We start from the raw sequence: 18,191 nt of genomic DNA, 5'->3' as shown, positions 1-18,191 counted from the left end.
CCGACTATATACTGCGGCACCATTTGTTTACAATAAAAGTGACCAGAGACCTTGGACCCTAGAACTGCGGGAGGAATGTTTAGGAGAGGAAATATCAAACTTACTGACTGATATTCTGCATCAAGTGTAAATCGCTTCTGTTTTACTCTGCTCATCCACTGAAAAAGAAAATCGACTGAAGCGCTGACACAAGTTCATGCCGTGACACAGATCAATGACTCATTAAATATACATTCAAAAACAAAAAAGGAAAAAAAAATGTTCTGACTGTGAGGGTGTGAGACTCTACAGTATTACACACTGAAAAATATTCATCCCGGAAACGTTATGGAATCAACTAGTCTTTTCTCATTAACTAAATATGTACCAATAGCAAGTTCATTCAACAACAAAAAAATTCTGGTCTCTATTTTCACCGCTACTCTCCTGAATTGAATCCTTTTGACATAAAATGATGGGTTGATTAAACAGACTACTGAGAGCTCACTCACTTTACTAAGTTTCTGCGGATTTTTACCATATTAATAGATTTCCCAACATGCAGTTTGAAACCTCTCCAGAGAGCCTCATCTTTTGAAGTTTGAAGCGAAATATTCACGATGGAAACTGGGTGTATGTATCAATTAACTTTTACAGAGGGTTTTGACATCACCACGGAATGAAGTAAACACTTGTTTGTCTCACGTCAACAAACTTGCTTTATTACACGTCAAAGCACGTTTTCCCACACTGCAACACGGCCGAGGACAAACGAGTCAGAGCAACATGTCACTCAGTCGGTGTCACATTTGGTCTCTCCAGTGAGCAAAAAAGTGAACAAGCTCTGACATCTACGAGTAAATGTGACGACATCTCCGTGCACACGCCTGTGACTCTACAGTGTGGAGCAGTGGGTGGAAGGTGTGGGAGCTGGAGCTGCCTGCAGAGTGATGGCCGGCATGCAGGACATGTCAGGGAGGTGCAGCTCAGTTGCCCCCTGCTGGTCAGTTAAATGTCCTGCAGGTCCTTCTGGATGTCCCACAGTGTGTTGGCACTGTCCTGCAGCTGGGCCACCTCGTCATCCGTCAGGGTCATGTTGACCACGCTGGCCACGCCCCCGCTGTTCAGCACACAGGGCAGACTGAGATACACCTCGTCGCTGATTCCATACATGCCCTGTGGACCAACAAAAAAAAAAAGACAGTGTGTGCACGGGAGTATAAACATCAGCGAGACAAAGATTACAGGCACAGGAGGTAAGATCGGAATTGCCAAAAATTCTACTCATAATAAAAGAAAAGCTAATTTGTTAGTTACAAAACAAAACTGAGAGAAAAAGGCTTGGAATTGAAAGAATGAATGGAAAGTCAGTGTTCATCTTTAAATCTGAGACAATCTTGATAAATATACTGTATGATATGTGAGAATTAAATGTATAAATGTATGAAATCAAGAACAATCTTTTCCCCCCACTATCATTAAAATCATTATTTGTTGTAGAAAAGTTATACTTAAAAGAGATCGCCGTGTGTGAACATCCGTTACCTTCACCATGGTGGAGACTGGATGGATCCTGTTCATGTTCCTCATGAGGCTCTCTGCCAGGTCAGCTACACTCAGACCGATGGCCCAGTTGGTGTAACCCTTCAGTTTGATCACCTCATAAGCACTGAGAGACACAAGGACCCAACTCAAAACACCAAAAACTTACTTTGAACAGCCCAGTGTTATGACCTGGTACCATTAGTTTGAAATGAAGAAAAGATATGAGGTGTTAAAAATAATCTTGGAAGATGCGAAAAAATCTCTAAGAAGCAGATCGTCTGTTGCTTCCGTCCTCTATACTAATGAAAGATCCATGAATATGAGACAGACTTATTTTTCAAATCTCATTTTTCCAGATGAAAAAAACAACATTATTTTAATACTGATGCTAGTTTAACACATGAAAGAGGAGGAGAATATGGATCAACTGAAATCAATAATTATCACTTTACCCCATACAAATGATTTTTAATATTTTACTGTAGTAAAATACTTAAATCATCCTGTATCCTATCCTATAGATACAAAGTGAAAAAGTATACAGATTTAAATTATGATTATCTCAGTTTTGATTGCATTTGAGACTACAGTTTTTTGTCACACTATGATTACATTAATAATCAGGTGAACTACCTGTCCACCACCATCTTGTGGGTCTCTTTCCAGTTCTCGTCATCACAGTCGGTGCCGATATCCGGGTTCAGTGTCTGCAGGTTGACTCCAGCTACATTTGTTCCACTCCAGACAGGCACTAAAACACACGTTCAAACCATCAACCCTCCCTTCATAACATGAAGACATTACCGTGGTTCTTTCTTTGTGCTTGCTCACAAATCCTCACCGCTGGTGTCTCCGTGTTCCCCCAGGATCCATCCGTTGAAGCTGCTGGGGTGGATTCCCAGTTTTTCAGCCATCAGGAAGCGGAAGCGGGCCGAGTCCAAGTTGGTGCCGCTGCCGATGACGCGGTGCTTGGGGAGGCCGCTCAGTTTCCAGGTCACATAGGTCAGCACATCCACTGTCGAAAACAGTTGTTAGCAACGAGGCACAAAAGACGAAGGGCGAAGAAATGTGTGTGAGGCGGCACCTGGGTTAGAAACCACAATGATGGTGCAGTCGGGGCTGAATCTGACGATCTGCGGGACAATGTGCTTAAATATGTTGACATTTCTCTGGACGAGGTTCAGCCTGCTCTCGCCCTCCTGCTGACGGACTCCCGCTGTCACCACCACGATGCGGGAGTTTGCTGTCACCGAGTAATCTGACGGAGACGAAGAAAGTGTGAGTTTGTTGTGGTGGTAAAGAGGGTACCAGCTCTGTCATTCAGATTCCAATTCAATCCCTAGTGTCTTTAGAAGGTCAGTGAATCATATTTGATGGGCTGGAGTGTTGGCCAACACGAAGTGTGTTTATCAAACTCGATTTGATAATGTGGTATGACTGGGGTATATGAACTTGCCTTTGTCTGCAACTATTTTGGGAGTTTTGAGGAAGAGGCTGCCGTGCTGCAGGTCCATCATCTCTCCTTTCAGCTTGTCTTCCATCACGTCCACCAGGGCCAACTCATCGGCCAGCTCCTGCACACATCAGGGAAGGTCAGAGGTCACATGAAACTGCTGCACCCCAATAAACTCATTCAGCATCATATTTGCTTGTTATTAGTGTGGGCTGCCAGCTGAAATGACATAAATAGTGAGGTGGTAGCTGTTAAGTATATACAGAGCACTGGCACAGCCACTGTTGATCTTAAACTACAGCATTCTGCATGTATGTGCTTCCCTAAGGCCACTTTATATGTTGTTTGCTTTTTACAGATAAAACCTTAAGGTTATCATAGGTAAAGACAAACGACTGAAATAATTATATTTTACCGCAGGATTACCTCCGTGAAATATGACAGCAGACGGCTCAGTCTCAACTTTTCCCATACTCATAATTGTCCCAACTCAAAACCTGATCATAAACATATTCTTACCTCACCTTGTGCAAGCAACCGTGCTTTGCCTACAAATACATGTACTGAGTGATAAAAAGGAGGTATAGGGATTTCTCAGCATTATCACTGTGAATCTATGATCTAATTTAGCAATACTTGGTATTAGCATTAATTGCATTGGTTATTTTGAAATATAAAAAATGTACCTATTAGCTAAAAATAATACCCATTTTCTCTTTGTATGAGATCAATGTCTTTTTTCTACATGGTCCCAGACAAATAAATGTAATAAGTTCATCTAAGTCATTGCTGCTGTTCGGACAAGGAAGCTGCTCCACAATTTCAGCCGACCATTAAAAAGCCAGAGCAGAGGTGATTTGGTATAAAGTCACCGTCGGTTTTCCCTTTTCTATGTCAGACACTTTTTTTTCTTTACAGTCCATCCGTCGCCACACCTTCGTAAGGGATAACACCCAGATCAGACACCAGGGGATCAGTAATCCAGTGTCAGTCCCAGAGGATCCCGGGTATTACCCCATCCTGCGATACCAGCCGGCCGGGCTAATCTGAGCAGGGGCAGAACCAGTGGGGCTCTTACCCTGAGCAGGACGCTGATGGCACACGCCATGCCGACCTGGCCCACGCCCACCACTGTCACTTTATTCCTGGGGGGTTCGGGGGGGCCGCTGCACAGCGGGGTGATCAGCTTCTGAAGGATTGAGGCCATTTTAAATGCTGAGGCGTGTAAATGAAAGAGGAGGACAAGAGTATATCTGGTTAGGCATACAGTGTGTGTTGGCTGTTGATGAGTGATGAACGTCACATACACACATCACACTAAAGGAAAACAGTGCTGCCACCAGAAAGCAGGCTGCGTGCGCAAACCTCATAAATACTGCATTCAGGATGTGGCGCGTCATAGTCGGAGCGTGGAGGAATTCAAAAATGAACCGTGACATTTTTCTCAGTAGCAGTAACGGATGCATGACATCACTGACATCTACATCCATTATAGAGAGAAAAGAAAACCTAGTGCCTGAGCTCCGTCCCACACACGATCCTCCTGCAGGGTTCACCTTCAAAGGGACACGCAGCCAGACAAAAAAACACCAGCAATACTTGCATTGTTGGGCGATGTCCCGGGCTGCGAGGTATAAATACCACCATGTGATCAGCATGGCAAACTGATCGGACACCTGAGGTTGCGTTTCCACAGAGCTCCGTGCACCCTGCCTCCACGACACCTGCCACGGTCACTGTGTCTGTGCCGTCCAGACTGAGGCAGGCATCCGGTCAGCTGCAGCGGCAGCACCGAGCACATGTGACTCAGGGCCGGTGAGCTCCTCTCCCTCTCCCTGTCCTCTCCTCCCGTCCCTCTCCCCTTCACCCCCTCTCCCCTACCCTCCCTCCTCTCCGAATGGGGGATGGAGCAGTATAATCGGTTGCCAAACTTGACTGACTGACTGCAGACTGTTAGGGAGTTAGTGTAATCCCTTAACGCGGCCTCCATCTGCTGCAGCAGCACTTCAGACGACCGTTAACCTTAACCTCATAGGATGTCTCTAAACACCAATAACAATTGATTTATATTTATGATGATTATAAATTCCTTTCATAAATAACGGTTAACCTAAGTCTCTCTCTGATATGAGCACAATATAAAGCAGAAGCCTTTTGTACAACTACAATACCACTGCTGAATAACTACAGCCAGCAACGGAATCTGAATCATACGTGATTTAATAGCTATTAAAGATTTCTATTAGAGATTTTCTCATTATGGAAATGGTTCAAACACAAGAGGAACAAGAGGCACCGAGTCATCTGGATAATGAACCCATCTCTAAAGGAGGTAAAGTGACACTGTGTTTAAAGACCGGTTCATTCCCTCGCACTGTGGAACTGGATTACAAAAGAGAAAGCGCTGCACACTCCAAGTGTGTAGACACGAGCAGTTAATGAGTTGGCTTATAGCCTGCAAGGTCACGGGGAGCAGCGACAGAACCTTTCAGAAGCTTTTCATTATCCACAATAAATGCACGGTTGGTACCTGAAGGATCAAGCTACAAGACTATTGTCAGACTATACGCCTTTTAAGCAAACATTGTAGAAAACGCATCTCTTTTTAACAACGTCCTGAGTGTTTGTTCGCTGCAAAGAAAGGTCAAGTGGCAGTTGAACTTGAACCCATAAGAGGGGGAGAAGGACAGTGGTGATCTATAAACATTCAATAATTCTACAAAGTTATATTTAAAAAAAAAGACAAGTTGTATAGGAATAATATATAGTATCATATCATAATATATATAAAAACAAATGATTAAAAAAGTTTTTCTGTGATTATTTGACATGACACATGCTCAACCTCAAAGACTTTTCCTATTGATGCATTCAACTTTGAAATTGTTGTTCTTTTGGGTATAGAAAGTATGAATGTGTCCCGTCAGTGGTGCAGACGAGGGCTCTGTCGCTGCATCTGTCAACATCCACTGTCCAAACAACTGCATGCAGATTCACTACTACACTGTGGAAAACAGAGATTGTTAGAATAATTGTGACTTGCAGTCCTGAATGGGGTGAGAAGGATCTGATCCGAGCTAAGGGCAAAAGCAAATAAATAGAGAAACAAAAATCCAACTCAGTTTACATCCGTCTGCCTACATCAGATTTCTTTGAATCTACATAGAATGAAAACATGGCTGTTCACCTGTTGCAGACAGTCCGCCTGAATTCTCGTCCTCTCTCTCCGAAGCTGCAGTGCAGGACTCACCCGTGAGATGTGTTGCCCCGTGTGTCTGCTCGTCTCCCTGCTGTGTGTCCGGCTGCAGCCTACTGGATTTATTTGACTAAGTCTCTCCATCCCCTCCAAAGTCCCAATTTGGCACTCCAGCGGTCACCTCAGTCAGCTGCTGCCACGTTCACAAACAACAACAACAACAACAACAACAACACACACCTCCTGTAAAATAATGAAACTGTTGAAGATGGTTCCAAATAGTGAAAGGTTACTGAAAACCAATTAAAATGATTATCATATTTCTAATTACTGATTAATAACATCTTCTGTACTTCACGTGGCCACTGAAGTGTTTGGGCTGAGCGTAATGTTTCACACTAGCCAGAGAGTTGCTGGGAGCCACGGAGCTGCTCCACAACTGGTAGAATTTAGGGAGCGTGTGAAATATGCCGCAAATATATTTGAAACAGTATTAAGCAAATCATTTTTTTCCCAGTTCTATAAGTAAAATTGACCTGACTACAGAACAGGGCCACATGTGTGGACACTGTTCCACCCTGTCTTTTTCATTTGATGGAAAGACAGTCGGGATCTGTCACATCAGCCCTTCACATTCATAATAATAGTAGTATTAATAAAAAATCAAGTATAATCAACTAATTATAATATTATAAACAATAAAAGCTTTTGAGTGGATTAAGATTTTTTTGAATATTTGGAACAAAAAAGTAATGATGGCGAAGTTTCGACTCTATACATCCGGTACTTTCTGAAGTGCACACAGATTTAGATGTAGATTTAGAGTCCTGCTCGCTACGACTGTCACAGCCGGTGTTAAGTGCACAACTCAATTGGTTCTTCAAACAGATTAGAGAATTATTAGTCCCTGTATAATAAGCAGAATAAAAACAACAATATAAACACGGACATAATTTGCCAGCTTCTCATATGAATATACATTTTCTGTTTTTACTACAATGTCATTCATACAACAGCCTCAACATCTGGGTGTATGCATGAGTTATAGTTGTTAAATATATTAATAAACACATTTACATTGGATTTATAGTCCATTATAAAGCACTCATTAAATGTTTTAATATTCCTTCTAAATGCCAAATAGGGGGAATTTGAAGTGTCAAAAGAGTTGATCCGCAACTTTTTTGTCAGTGGCCTCTTCTTGGTATTAATATACCAGTGTCATCATTTTTCATGTTTTTGTATACACCTGCCATCATTACTCACTAATTCTTAAGGTGTTGTTATCAATTGAAATGTAAAATTTACCACAAAATATTCACTCTCAATTTAGAACACATTCTAATCTCCTACATTACCTGACAAAAACGAGACAATGATATCCACTGTGACAACAATTGTTTTTCCAGAATTTCCCAGGTTGGGATGAATAAAGTATTTAACTATCTATCTTTTTAAATCCGTCCTAGAAAATGTGGATTGTTTGGGGAACTAGTTGGTAGTATTACTTAAGTGTGTTGCATAACTTTATTTAAACTTGCAAAAATTACAGTTTACGTGCCAAATGTTTGGGCAGTGACAGAAATCATAAGAAAACGGTCTGGTAGCAACCAAGTTTATTTTATGATACACTGCCTACATTATCATAAATAAACAGATTAAAAATCCTTACCCACATAACCCGTCGTTTCTGTCCATTGTGGGAGAGCTGCCTGGTGACGAATCAGTTGTGTAAAGTCAAAAAAGGTTCAGATTAAGATGCAGTATCACTTGCATGTACCACATATTGCTTTCAAATGTGCTGTAAAAAAAGGTGAACACACCACTTTAGAAAAATATCAAAATAGAAAAAAAGATGCCCAAGATATCTCCCTGCTAAACATCACCTCCAGTGAATAAACCCTCTCCCCCCACCACTCAAGAGAAACCTACAGCATCTTAATTATGGTAATTTGCACAGGCAGAAGTGGTCGAGAGCTCCAAAGAGAATACACCGATCGACTGTGCCAAAAACATTTTTACTTCCTCCACGTGTCTTCTTCGTAGATCTGCCATGTCTGGAGTCTGGACACATGCAGTCTGAGATGTGGGCTATGTGGGTGCGCGCCAACAGCCAGTCCCGCATTAAGGACTGAAGGATCAGAAATCTAATAGACAGAACAAAATAAAAAGAAAGCACAACAGAGCACTAAAAAACCCAAAGCATGTAAACTCATATGGGCACACTGGCAGGGCTGGAAAAAGCAATAATCTATGATCAAACACTGCAGTTTTCATTTCCTCAACGAGTACTAAAATTGTAATGATCGAAACAAGATGCCAAAAATACAGTAAATTGACTTCATCTATTTGTCAGTAAAAACAATGATAACAATACAGTGACCAGAATTATCATTACCACAGAGCCTCATACATAGATGAGTTGAGCAGTGATCAGCTACTGGAGGTTTAAAAAAAAAAAAAAAAAGAGACAATAGTTTTGTTTTCATTTCAACTTGAACATGGGCTGATTTTTCCTCATGCGGTGATGTGACCTGACCACGTGTTTCCTCCCGGCACAGACCACGACACAAAGGTTGAGCTGAATTGACCTGAGCACCATCGAAATAATGAATCGTTCTACCTAACTCTATAGCTACAGAGCAAATTCTGAAGCTTGTATAGAAACACATGAAGACATTCTGGTATTGGTAGTAGTAGCGCTGCTTTGTGCTTGAAAAATGGGAGGGCACCAAGTGCTTACAGTGTCCAGGCACTTCACCATCAGAAAAACACCTGGCACACAGCGTCAGAAACTACAGTATGACCTTCAAAAACTATAACCATGCACGGATAAACTGGCCTCTCCATTTTTGCACTTGTTTCTACAGACAAGGGTTTAATACACACAAAGACACAAACGATTCACAGATAATAATAAAAAATCACCATTAAAATGAGTCTCTTCTGACTGCCACGGAACAGTGTTATCCAGAAGCTACTGTTTGAGTTATACCTCCCTCTTGTGGTGGGAGGAAAAGCGAAATCCAGAGCGGAGAAAGTTTTTCATTCCAATTAAATCTGTGTCGTTTGTCCAACCATGTAGGGAAAGATAAGAGCTAAGCCAAGTTTACTGCTTGAGTTGTGTTGTGCTGTGGCAGGTGGCAGAGAGGCGGGAGCTGTGGGCAGGACATGGGACTGCTGGAGGTCTTCACTTGCCGGAGCTCTTTGCAGCACCGCTGCTGCCGATGCCCAGGTAGGTGGCTGCGCTGTCCACAATACCCTGGAGTGGGATGACGACGCCGTCCAGAAGGCCTTTCAGGTTGTTGATCTGTTCCGCATCCAGGTTCTGGTAGGCATAGTAGAGAGAACCAGCCACCACAACGAGGAGGAGGAGCTTGAGCAACACGGACAGGAAGCCTCGTCGGGCTGAGGCTTTGCTCAAAGTGACCGCGCCGCCCGGTCGTGAGAAGGACTCGGAGTAAGAGCGGGTCTCGGTGTGGACGCTGTGCTGGAGGCGGGACTCGTCCAGCCAGTACTCACTCGGTTTTAGAGGTCGGCCAGCGGCCCCTCGGATTGGACGCCTGCAGGTCGCACTGATCAGAGAAACAATAAAATCTAAGTTTCAGGCTAATTTCACAGACACACACAGTCCAACAATACCAGCTGTTTCCCAAGCTTCCAACCACAACTCACAATCTTTCTCAGCAGCTGATGTTTGCTCAGCTGGTGCTGAGATAGCTGCCACACCTGACAGCAAAGACCCTCACCATAGTGCACAGGGTTGTGGCTGCCACTTCTGTTTGAGTTAGTTCTTTGGCTTCAGATGTTGAGCCAACTCCACCCACTACATAAGACCATGGAATGTGGTTGAAAGCCCTGGATAAGCTTGTAAATGAACCTTGAATTAGGACCTAATCTGCTCCACGGTCAACTTTATGGCCAAAGGTTGGTTATCTATTTTTCTTCACGTACAAACCCCCCAAAAAATCAATGTTACCTGATGCCTGTAGGTGTGCTTATTTCATTGGCAAGGATATCTTCAACAACGCTCTTGCTGGCCTTCTTAGGGGTGTCTTCAATAATGATTTCCTCCACCACCTGTCAGTGTTATCATGAAAACATGTTCATACACATGGAAATATACTCTTATTGCCAATTTTGGGAATGTTAAAATGTCCCTCACCTTGGTTTGTCGTCTGCTGCTGGTCCTGACAGTGACTGGAGTTTTCCCTCTGCTCCGCACGGGCTTCTCTACCACAGGAATCGGCTCTGGTTCAGGAGAAGCAATCTCCTCTGAAAAAACACAGAAAGTGCAACATTATAACTATACAGTTATCAGTGTTTTTCCCCCCAACATTTAACCTGGTAAACATTGACAAACCTACAAGAAGCAGGATATTTGTGCTATTTGTGTCTTGATAAACAGAATGAAATGTATTAAGATCACGAGCAGTGTGCGTTCGGAGCTCACCGTCTTCCTTGTCACTGTACTGGTCAGAATTTGTGTTGCCGTTCTGGTTGGTATCTGCCTTGGGGAGAGCTGTGAGGTCTGTGGGCACTTCAGGTTCTGGTTCTGGTTCGGCTGGAGGCTGGTCCAAAAGCTTCTGCAGCTTCTTCTCGTACACTTTACGGGTAGAGGCTGAATGGAGGGAACAAGGGTAAACACAATAGTTTGACATATTGTAGTTTCGGCAGGATGAATTCCTTTAAAATTAAAAATAACCATACTGTAGTGCTGCTTCACTGAGCAGCAGTTGCAAATATCACGTATCACATTTAAATTTCTTTACTAAACTAATTGACCTTAATGCTGTGGACAAAATGATCTGAGTGACTAATCAGACTTTAATATGAATTACAGTAGCACAATAATAAACCAGGATCTACAAATATGTCTCTGACTGAGGTGTAAATTGTCCTTCTTGGTACAGAGCTTGATCAGAGTTCTTCTAAAACAAATTAAATTAAGGTATTTACAAAGTTGTTAATGCTACAGATGTTTTTACATTTAATAAAGTCTAAAAAAGTATTTGTTTTATTAGTTGCGCTCAGTCATCAAGTAACATCAAGTCTTTTCAAGGATTTTTTTTTACAACCAACAATAATGACATTTAATAGCTGGTCCATAAATTATACCATCAAAAGCATGAAAAATATCAATAAGACCAGTAGAGATGATAAAGGCCAATGTACAAAGTGAATGATATTGAAATTTTAATCAAAATGATGTTCGCTCTACAAGCTGTAAAAGAAATAGATGGATGAATTAACCCATTAAATAAACAAAACAAATTTTACTTTATAATATAATATTATGTTGTATTAAAGTGCTCTGGGTAGTTTTTGACAAAGTCACAAATCTGATATTGGTCATTATATGGTCACAAACTTTTGGGAAGCCAAGCAAATTCTGTGCTGGGTGCTTTGAACTTTAACACAATCATAACTGAGTTGCACGAATCAGTTAACACTCCAGTTTTATTTCAAACAAATTGCTCCATAATAAAATACCTAATCACTCCCCCCCAGACACGCCTCCAGCCACTCACCGACGATGGGTCCTGACTCGACCCCATGCTTCAACAGCTGCTGTTTTAAATCTTCATCGGTGAGGTCTGTCGCCTCCACTTCCGCTGCGCGAGGCTTGTCCGTCTTTCTGGTCGCTTTCTGCGGAGAGCAAATGAAACAAAGTCAAACAGATCACACAACCCATGAAGTAGAACGCGAAGCTGCACAGACGACGCGCAACAGAGCCACAAAGGCTCCGTGGTGTCGACACCGCCGGGACGCACTCTTCCAGATCGGCTCCTGTTGGCCACCACGGGGGCGGGCAGCTCCTCGTCGCTGGAGAAGGCGTCCGCCGGCGGGCTGCCCTTGGTGTTCAGGGCGGTCAGGTTCTTCAGATACAGCTGCACGTACACTTCTTTCTTGTGCTCTCCGCTCGGAAGTGGCACGTTGTTGGCAGCGAGCTCGTTCTTCAGCTTATCCTTCGTGAGCACCGACGGATCTTCGAGGAATTCTGCCATGCTTTCGCCTGAGCTTCGATTCGATGTTGAGGCTGCTTCTTCTTCTTCTGCTGCTGCTGCTGCTTCTTCTTCTTCTTCTTCTTCTTCTTCTTCTTCTTCTTCTGTTGCCGCTTCAGTCGGCAGCTGCACACAACATCCACCAAACACCGGGAACGCGAGCGAGCAGCGCTGTTGTCAAACACGACTGGCGCCTATCCGCTGCTAGCGCGACACAAGCGGTTTATTACAATAAACCGCCCAGTTCCGCCTCTTAGCCCGATGTTGTGAATGTGTGTCGGTGGCGTGGATTTTTCCAAAGCAGATCCACGCGAGTGCTGCAAACGAAACCGGTGCAAACAATTAAAAATGAACGACTTTAATGAAACGGAATTAGCTTAGCGCCAAACCGGTCCACTTGCTTCTGTCTGTCCGCGGTCGCAACAAGGCCAGGAAACAAGCAGCGTCGCTATTGGACGGAACGCCGCAGCACGCTGCCCTCTGATTGGTCTGCTATGAATGGAACGGTGGCAGGCCGCCGCCACAAAGAAACCGCAGGCTGTGTATTTTAGATAACGGTTTACACACAATCCTGCCGACGATATGCTGTCTATTCAGCTGGCAAACGTTTTATGGCAGTATTATGTTTAATACATTGACAGATACGGGTTTAAACAATGCATTCGAGTCGCGTTAAGTGACGAGGGAACAACGTTAATGGCGGTTAATGATGCGGACGGTTACCAACGCTTACAGAGCTGCAGTTTCAACATGTTTATTGTATGAATCCGGTCTAATCCTGAATGATTACTAACCCTTTGTATTTAATATCAACAACTAAACTGCAGCCATGGCCGGTGCGACCTCTCAGGGGGCCGAGGGCAAAAACTTGTTAACTCCTAACTGACACAATACATGGCAGTTTCATTATTTTCCCTAAACCCCACCAATTCTCTAATAGACCTGAAATTGAAATCAATTAATGAATCAATTAGTAAAGTGATCAAACAAACACCCAATTAAGTTTTAGTCGCTGTTAAAAATGCTAAAATATTACCAGGCTTCTATGATCAAATCAAAGTAGTATTAAAGAAAACTATAATTAAAAGCTTAAACATTAGTTCAGATGACCAGAAAACATTTAAAATAAAAAAAATGTGCTCATGTACAGCCCAATAGTATGAGTAAGGTGTTACTCTTTTAAACTCTTTTGGCAGCAATAACCTCTACCAGGCGCTTACTGTAGCTTTGGATCAGACCTGCATATAAATCATTTTGGACCCGTCTTCTCAGGAATATTTGGTGTGAACAGCTCCCTTCAGGTCATTTAAAAGCATCTCTACTGGGTTAAGGGGCTGGGCTGCAACGAGGACTCTTTGTCTAAGGTTATTGCCCTGTTGCATCACACAAATTTACTGAGCCTCAGCTGGTGGAAATCCACACGAACATTATCCTGTACGACACTTTGATAAAGTTGAGAATTATTTTCTCCTTTATGATGGCAAACTATTCAGGCCCAGGTAAATACAAAGGTTGTTTTTTTTTTCGTGGCAGCCATTGTAGAGTTCAAGTTAGTAGGAATAAAGCAAATCTGAGGTCTATTGCACTGCGTACCGAGCAGATGTAGGTTACAATGTATATTGCATACATAGTTATACGTTTGATAATGAAATTCTTTTCTACTAGTATCAGACTTCTATTTTGTTTAAGATAACATATTACATAATGTGGTAGTGAGTGAATGTTGAGCCTATTTAGATGAAGCTTACTTCTATAACAGAAGAGGGCAGCATGAGCCATATTATCATGGTAGCTGCAGGTCGTGAAGAGTTGTATAAAGCACTGACGTTAGTGTCCTCACAAAAAGACTGTAGAGAGACCGGAGTGTTAAAATATTTGAATTTGATTCTCAAAACTCATATTTTTTGACTCACTATGACTGGTCCTCCATCTTGTGGCCCCAGCCTTGCATTGGAACATTGTGCCTTTACTTCTATTGAAAATTGATAACTGGAAAAATATTGACCTTTGAAGCGGCATAGTGCTATTGAACTTCTGTAATAGAAGTATCTACATTTTATGTTCAACATCTATTCGATTTATCAACTAATGATATAAGGAACCAGCCAGAAGTACTGGCTGGTTTCGGTGTGTTCCAGTGTTAACCCAGCTGTTGTTTCTGTATGTGTGTTTGGGCTGTCAGGAGACGTTGCAGATCAGGAACAGGTATTGAATTGATTATTTATTTATGTATTTTAAAGTCTTAAATCTAAGTTAAGTAAATTCTCTAGAAACCCCAATAATTTAAAAGAAACATGGGTTTGTCTTATTTGAGGTTTCATGTTGATCAGTATCAAGCCAGCAAGAAAGTGGACTCGATATAATGTACAGAAATATTTGTAGGATTACCATTCGTTTGTCAAAAAGTCTATGCACAGAAAAGCCACATTACTCACATATTTAACATAGCTGTGCAAGAGGGGTTTGGCATTCTAGATTCTTATCCATCATGCATCATCATTACAAAGACACCTGATTGATCCCAAATTCATTATGCAGCACAGTCATACAGAACTATTTATAGTGTCAAGAGCAGATGGTTTGCCCCCTTCACAGCCCCATTTTGAACATCATGGAGTCAGTCATGGACAGAAGAGAATGAGATAGACTACATCCACCTGGACAGTGGAATAATTGAATAAAAAACTTGTGGGTGGCAATGTCTGGAAGCAGGCTCATTTTTCAGTATTTAATGACATAGTCTTAACAATCAATCAATTAATCAAAAATGAAAATAATCTCTTGAAACAGCCCTTCACATATGCACGCACCAGCATGCTGGTCTCTAGCTCTGTGGTGCTTTGTGGGGACAGTGGTTTGATGTGGCACCGTGTGGCTCCCCACCTGTCCTTCAGACCTGCCCCGCTGGGACTTTCTGTGGATGCTGCTGCAGAAACCAAGCATTAGATCTCCACTTCAGCTGCAAACCACACTAAAACACAGCACTTCATATATAGTTCAGCTTTTCCAATGGAGTGTAAGTGTAAAAAAATGTTGAGCCCTTGAGAAACACCTCTTAAGTTTTCTTTGTATGTAATTTACACAGAAAATAAGGCTCAGGCCAAGAATCATAGAGGGTGCCTCTTTAAGCATAACAGTCATGGCCTCGGCAAAATGATCAAAGGCCACTCTTTAATCGTCAACATTCACATTTTCTTGACAGATTACTGTAAAACAAATCTAGAGCACAAATAATTGGCAGGTTGAAGACAAAAAGCAATTCATGAGAATATGAAGGTTTTTATGGAGTTACACCGAGAGAGTTGTGTTGATAAGTTGATCTTTAAAGTTATATGGTGTTTGGAAAAGAAGGCACTTCTCAAACGCACACAATCTCAAACATCTGTGTTCTATAAGTGGATTTCTGATCATTTACAAAAATGTTCAACACAAACTCCTTGGTCTAGTTTATCTTGGATTTTAAGTATTTCTAAATCCCAATTGAGTCAACCACAGAAGTAGCTGAGGAAAAGTCAACCTTTACCACCCAGAGAATGTCTGATCCAATTCCACTGACACCACAAAACGCATATTTGTGAAATTAATCAATGTTCTGAAATTTCATCTTATGTGTAAACGTGTTGCCTGGTCAATGACCAACCAGTCAGTTGTATGTTTAGTTTAGATTTTTTCTAAATAAAGGTTTATTCTGTTATACCAAATTCACACATTAAGATTTTTAAATGACCAGGTCTGTTTTCCTGCACTAATCTATCACAACAATCTCTAATCCTCACAGGATGTTATTCCTCACTGCCAAACTAATTAAGATCAAGTCCGAGGCCGTTTCCTGTACAAAGAGGAGGGTAGGATGCGGGCAGCGGGCGCAGTGTATTTCACAGAAGTTGAGATTTGTGTGTCCTGGCTTAGGAACAGCCATCTACTAGTACTCACACAGTATATTTTCATCTGTTGACAATCCAAACTCTACTTAAAAGGGACACACACTTAGTTGTAGACATTTCTGTCAGAAGGAAAAATGAGGCTGCCTCACTGGCCCTTGGTGATGCCCATTTGGCCGACTGCCTGTTTGTATCATAGGTACTACTCCATATATTTGCATTACTATTATGATTTGGGCTTGTCCAGTTTTATTTGGCCATTGAGCACAAAGAAACACTTGCTCATGTCCTCACTGAACCGAAGGCAAACTACGGTGTATGAACTTAGTAGTGAATAAGGAGTGAATAAAGAATTTCTATCAAGTCCACACTGAGGCACCCTTGGGATGTCATGTTGGATCATTTGGGGGAAAAACATAATGTGGGCCATCCATCTCTTTATTGCATTGACATAATAGGATCCACGCAAATGTCACAGGGTTGAGACACTTTTGCAGCAAAAGTTAGAGAATAGCTGGTGAACATAGAGGTACATAATACATTTTAGCCAGATATTTTCCTCGGGAGTTGATATGAGAATGCAAATCAGACTTACATTCAACAGGGGGCAGGGCACACATCGCCAAATCAATGCTAATGTAGCTTCAACATGCTAACAAGTTCCCCAACTTGCCTTGAAAAGGTGATGTTCATGTTGTGCTTACAGCTTGTTTCTGCCATCTGCTGTCCCCCAGAACAGACCTTCATGGCTCCCCCACGACCCAGGGTCTCTATACTTCAACAAGTAATGGTATTTCTTTCATCCAACACCACATGCCAGATATTTTCTTAGTTAAGAGACAATGAAATCACATATTTCATTTTACTCATGGATCATCACCAGGAAGGCCTTTTTTTTCAAGCGCCTGACATGGCTGAACCGAATGGCCGGTGGCTCGCGACTAAAGAGAGAGGGCAAACTCACGTAGGTGACTGCCAGACTCTTGAGTTAACAGGAAATAAATATTTCTGTGCTTAACTTGGCCAAAGAGCTCAACAGACCTGCCTCTGCTTAGTTTTTCAGTCCACATGGTTGAACACTGGTACCGGACCAGTATGGGACGAGCCAAAGAGCTCTCAAAAGCCTCCTGTGATGTGTCGGTTGTGACACCGCCATGCCCCTAAACTGTTTCCTCTCTTTCCCGGATGCCTGGGCTTTGAGCTCACAGGCCTCTCACTGAAGCAAGGAGTCATCATTTGGGACCGTCAGCAATAACCTTAACTAATGAGTGAGGAGTCGACAATCAACAGAGACTCAGCAGCACTCATAATTACGAGTGCCAGATCAGGGAATATGCCAACAGCTCAGTGCATTCAGCATTTTATTGCAATTGTTGGCAGGACTCAAGCTCGATATTCAATTAAGTACCAAAAAAGAAATGGGAGTGGGTTTTATCAAAGCTGACAACAAGAGACCTCTATGGGGAACTTTATGTGAGGTGCTTCCATAGACTGACATGACTGTGTTTGTAATTTCCTTACTGGTCGATCTGGGGGCTTTCTGGTGTCAAGTTATTTTAAGTAATAGCTCTCAGCTCTGTGTTTAGTGCAGCCAGGACACATTCCCAAAAACCTGGTACTACAGCCGATATGATCTTATTTATTCAAACTTGAAAACTGAAACTTCTAGGCCTCACACTGTCTCGCTGCCCGAATGGCCTGCTCTTTAGCTGGACCATGGACCATACATCAGAACTTTTTGGAATAGTGCACTAGGAAGTGAACCACGTGGAAAAAGCACTTGTCGTTATGTTTACTGTCATTCCAGGAGGCAGTTTTGATGGTTCGGCTCTTGCGGCAGCCCATAGTTTTGGGTAGTAAAACACTGGGGGCCTATCGATACTCTGTAGTCTCACAGCGTGGCTCATCCGTGCCAGCGGTGCAGGACAAATGTGCCAAAGTCTGCTGGGTTTGGCTCTTTTCTCACCCCCCTGGCTTCCAATGGCGATGTATCCAGCTGAGGTACAATAATTTGACACCTCTTAAGCAGCTGGATCCTTTAGCGTGACAACCACTGCTTTGTTTTATATTCCTGCGTATTTTGAACGCAATAAAAAATTACAGTCAGCAACATCCAAACTGTGTTTTTATCC

At 42.4% G+C, this 18,191-nt stretch overlaps 2 protein-coding genes across 5 annotated transcripts; both read right to left on the bottom strand.

The window, feature by feature from the left end:
- Positions 1-680: 680 nt before the first annotated feature.
- Positions 681-7,978, bottom strand: ldhbb (lactate dehydrogenase Bb). 4 transcript variants are annotated; one of them, XM_035642767.2, is made up of 9 exons: positions 7,846-7,978; positions 6,165-6,366; positions 4,056-4,192; positions 2,981-3,098; positions 2,609-2,782; positions 2,366-2,539; positions 2,158-2,275; positions 1,525-1,648; positions 681-1,155 (listed from the first exon to the last, which is right to left on the bottom strand). In XM_035642767.2, the coding sequence occupies exons 3-9, from the start codon at positions 4,182-4,184 to the stop codon at positions 988-990; spliced, it is 1,005 nt and encodes a 334-aa protein (XP_035498660.1). In that variant the 5' UTR covers positions 4,185-4,192; positions 6,165-6,366; positions 7,846-7,978; the 3' UTR covers positions 681-987. The 4 variants fall into 4 exon arrangements, with proteins under 4 accessions (XP_035498660.1, XP_035498661.1, XP_035498659.1 ...); XM_035642768.2 differs by having other exon boundaries at positions 6,228-6,366; XM_035642766.2 differs by lacking the exons at positions 6,165-6,366; positions 7,846-7,978 and adding an exon at positions 4,343-4,840.
- On the bottom strand, positions 7,775-12,616 carry tmpob (thymopoietin b). Its single transcript, XM_035642764.2, has 6 exons — positions 11,948-12,616; positions 11,705-11,822; positions 10,627-10,794; positions 10,339-10,448; positions 10,153-10,253; positions 7,775-9,748 (listed from the first exon to the last, which is right to left on the bottom strand). The coding sequence occupies exons 1-6, from the start codon at positions 12,179-12,181 to the stop codon at positions 9,364-9,366; spliced, it is 1,116 nt and encodes a 371-aa protein (XP_035498657.1). The 5' UTR covers positions 12,182-12,616; the 3' UTR covers positions 7,775-9,363.
- Between the last annotated feature and the right edge of the window lie 5,575 nt (positions 12,617-18,191).

This window comes from Scophthalmus maximus, chromosome 7, assembly GCF_022379125.1.
Source record: "Scophthalmus maximus strain ysfricsl-2021 chromosome 7, ASM2237912v1, whole genome shotgun sequence".
Taxonomy (NCBI): Eukaryota; Metazoa; Chordata; class Actinopteri; order Pleuronectiformes; family Scophthalmidae; genus Scophthalmus; species Scophthalmus maximus.
The sequence above is the reverse complement of the archived record's forward strand: the minus strand, read 5'-3'. Positions and strand labels throughout refer to the sequence as shown.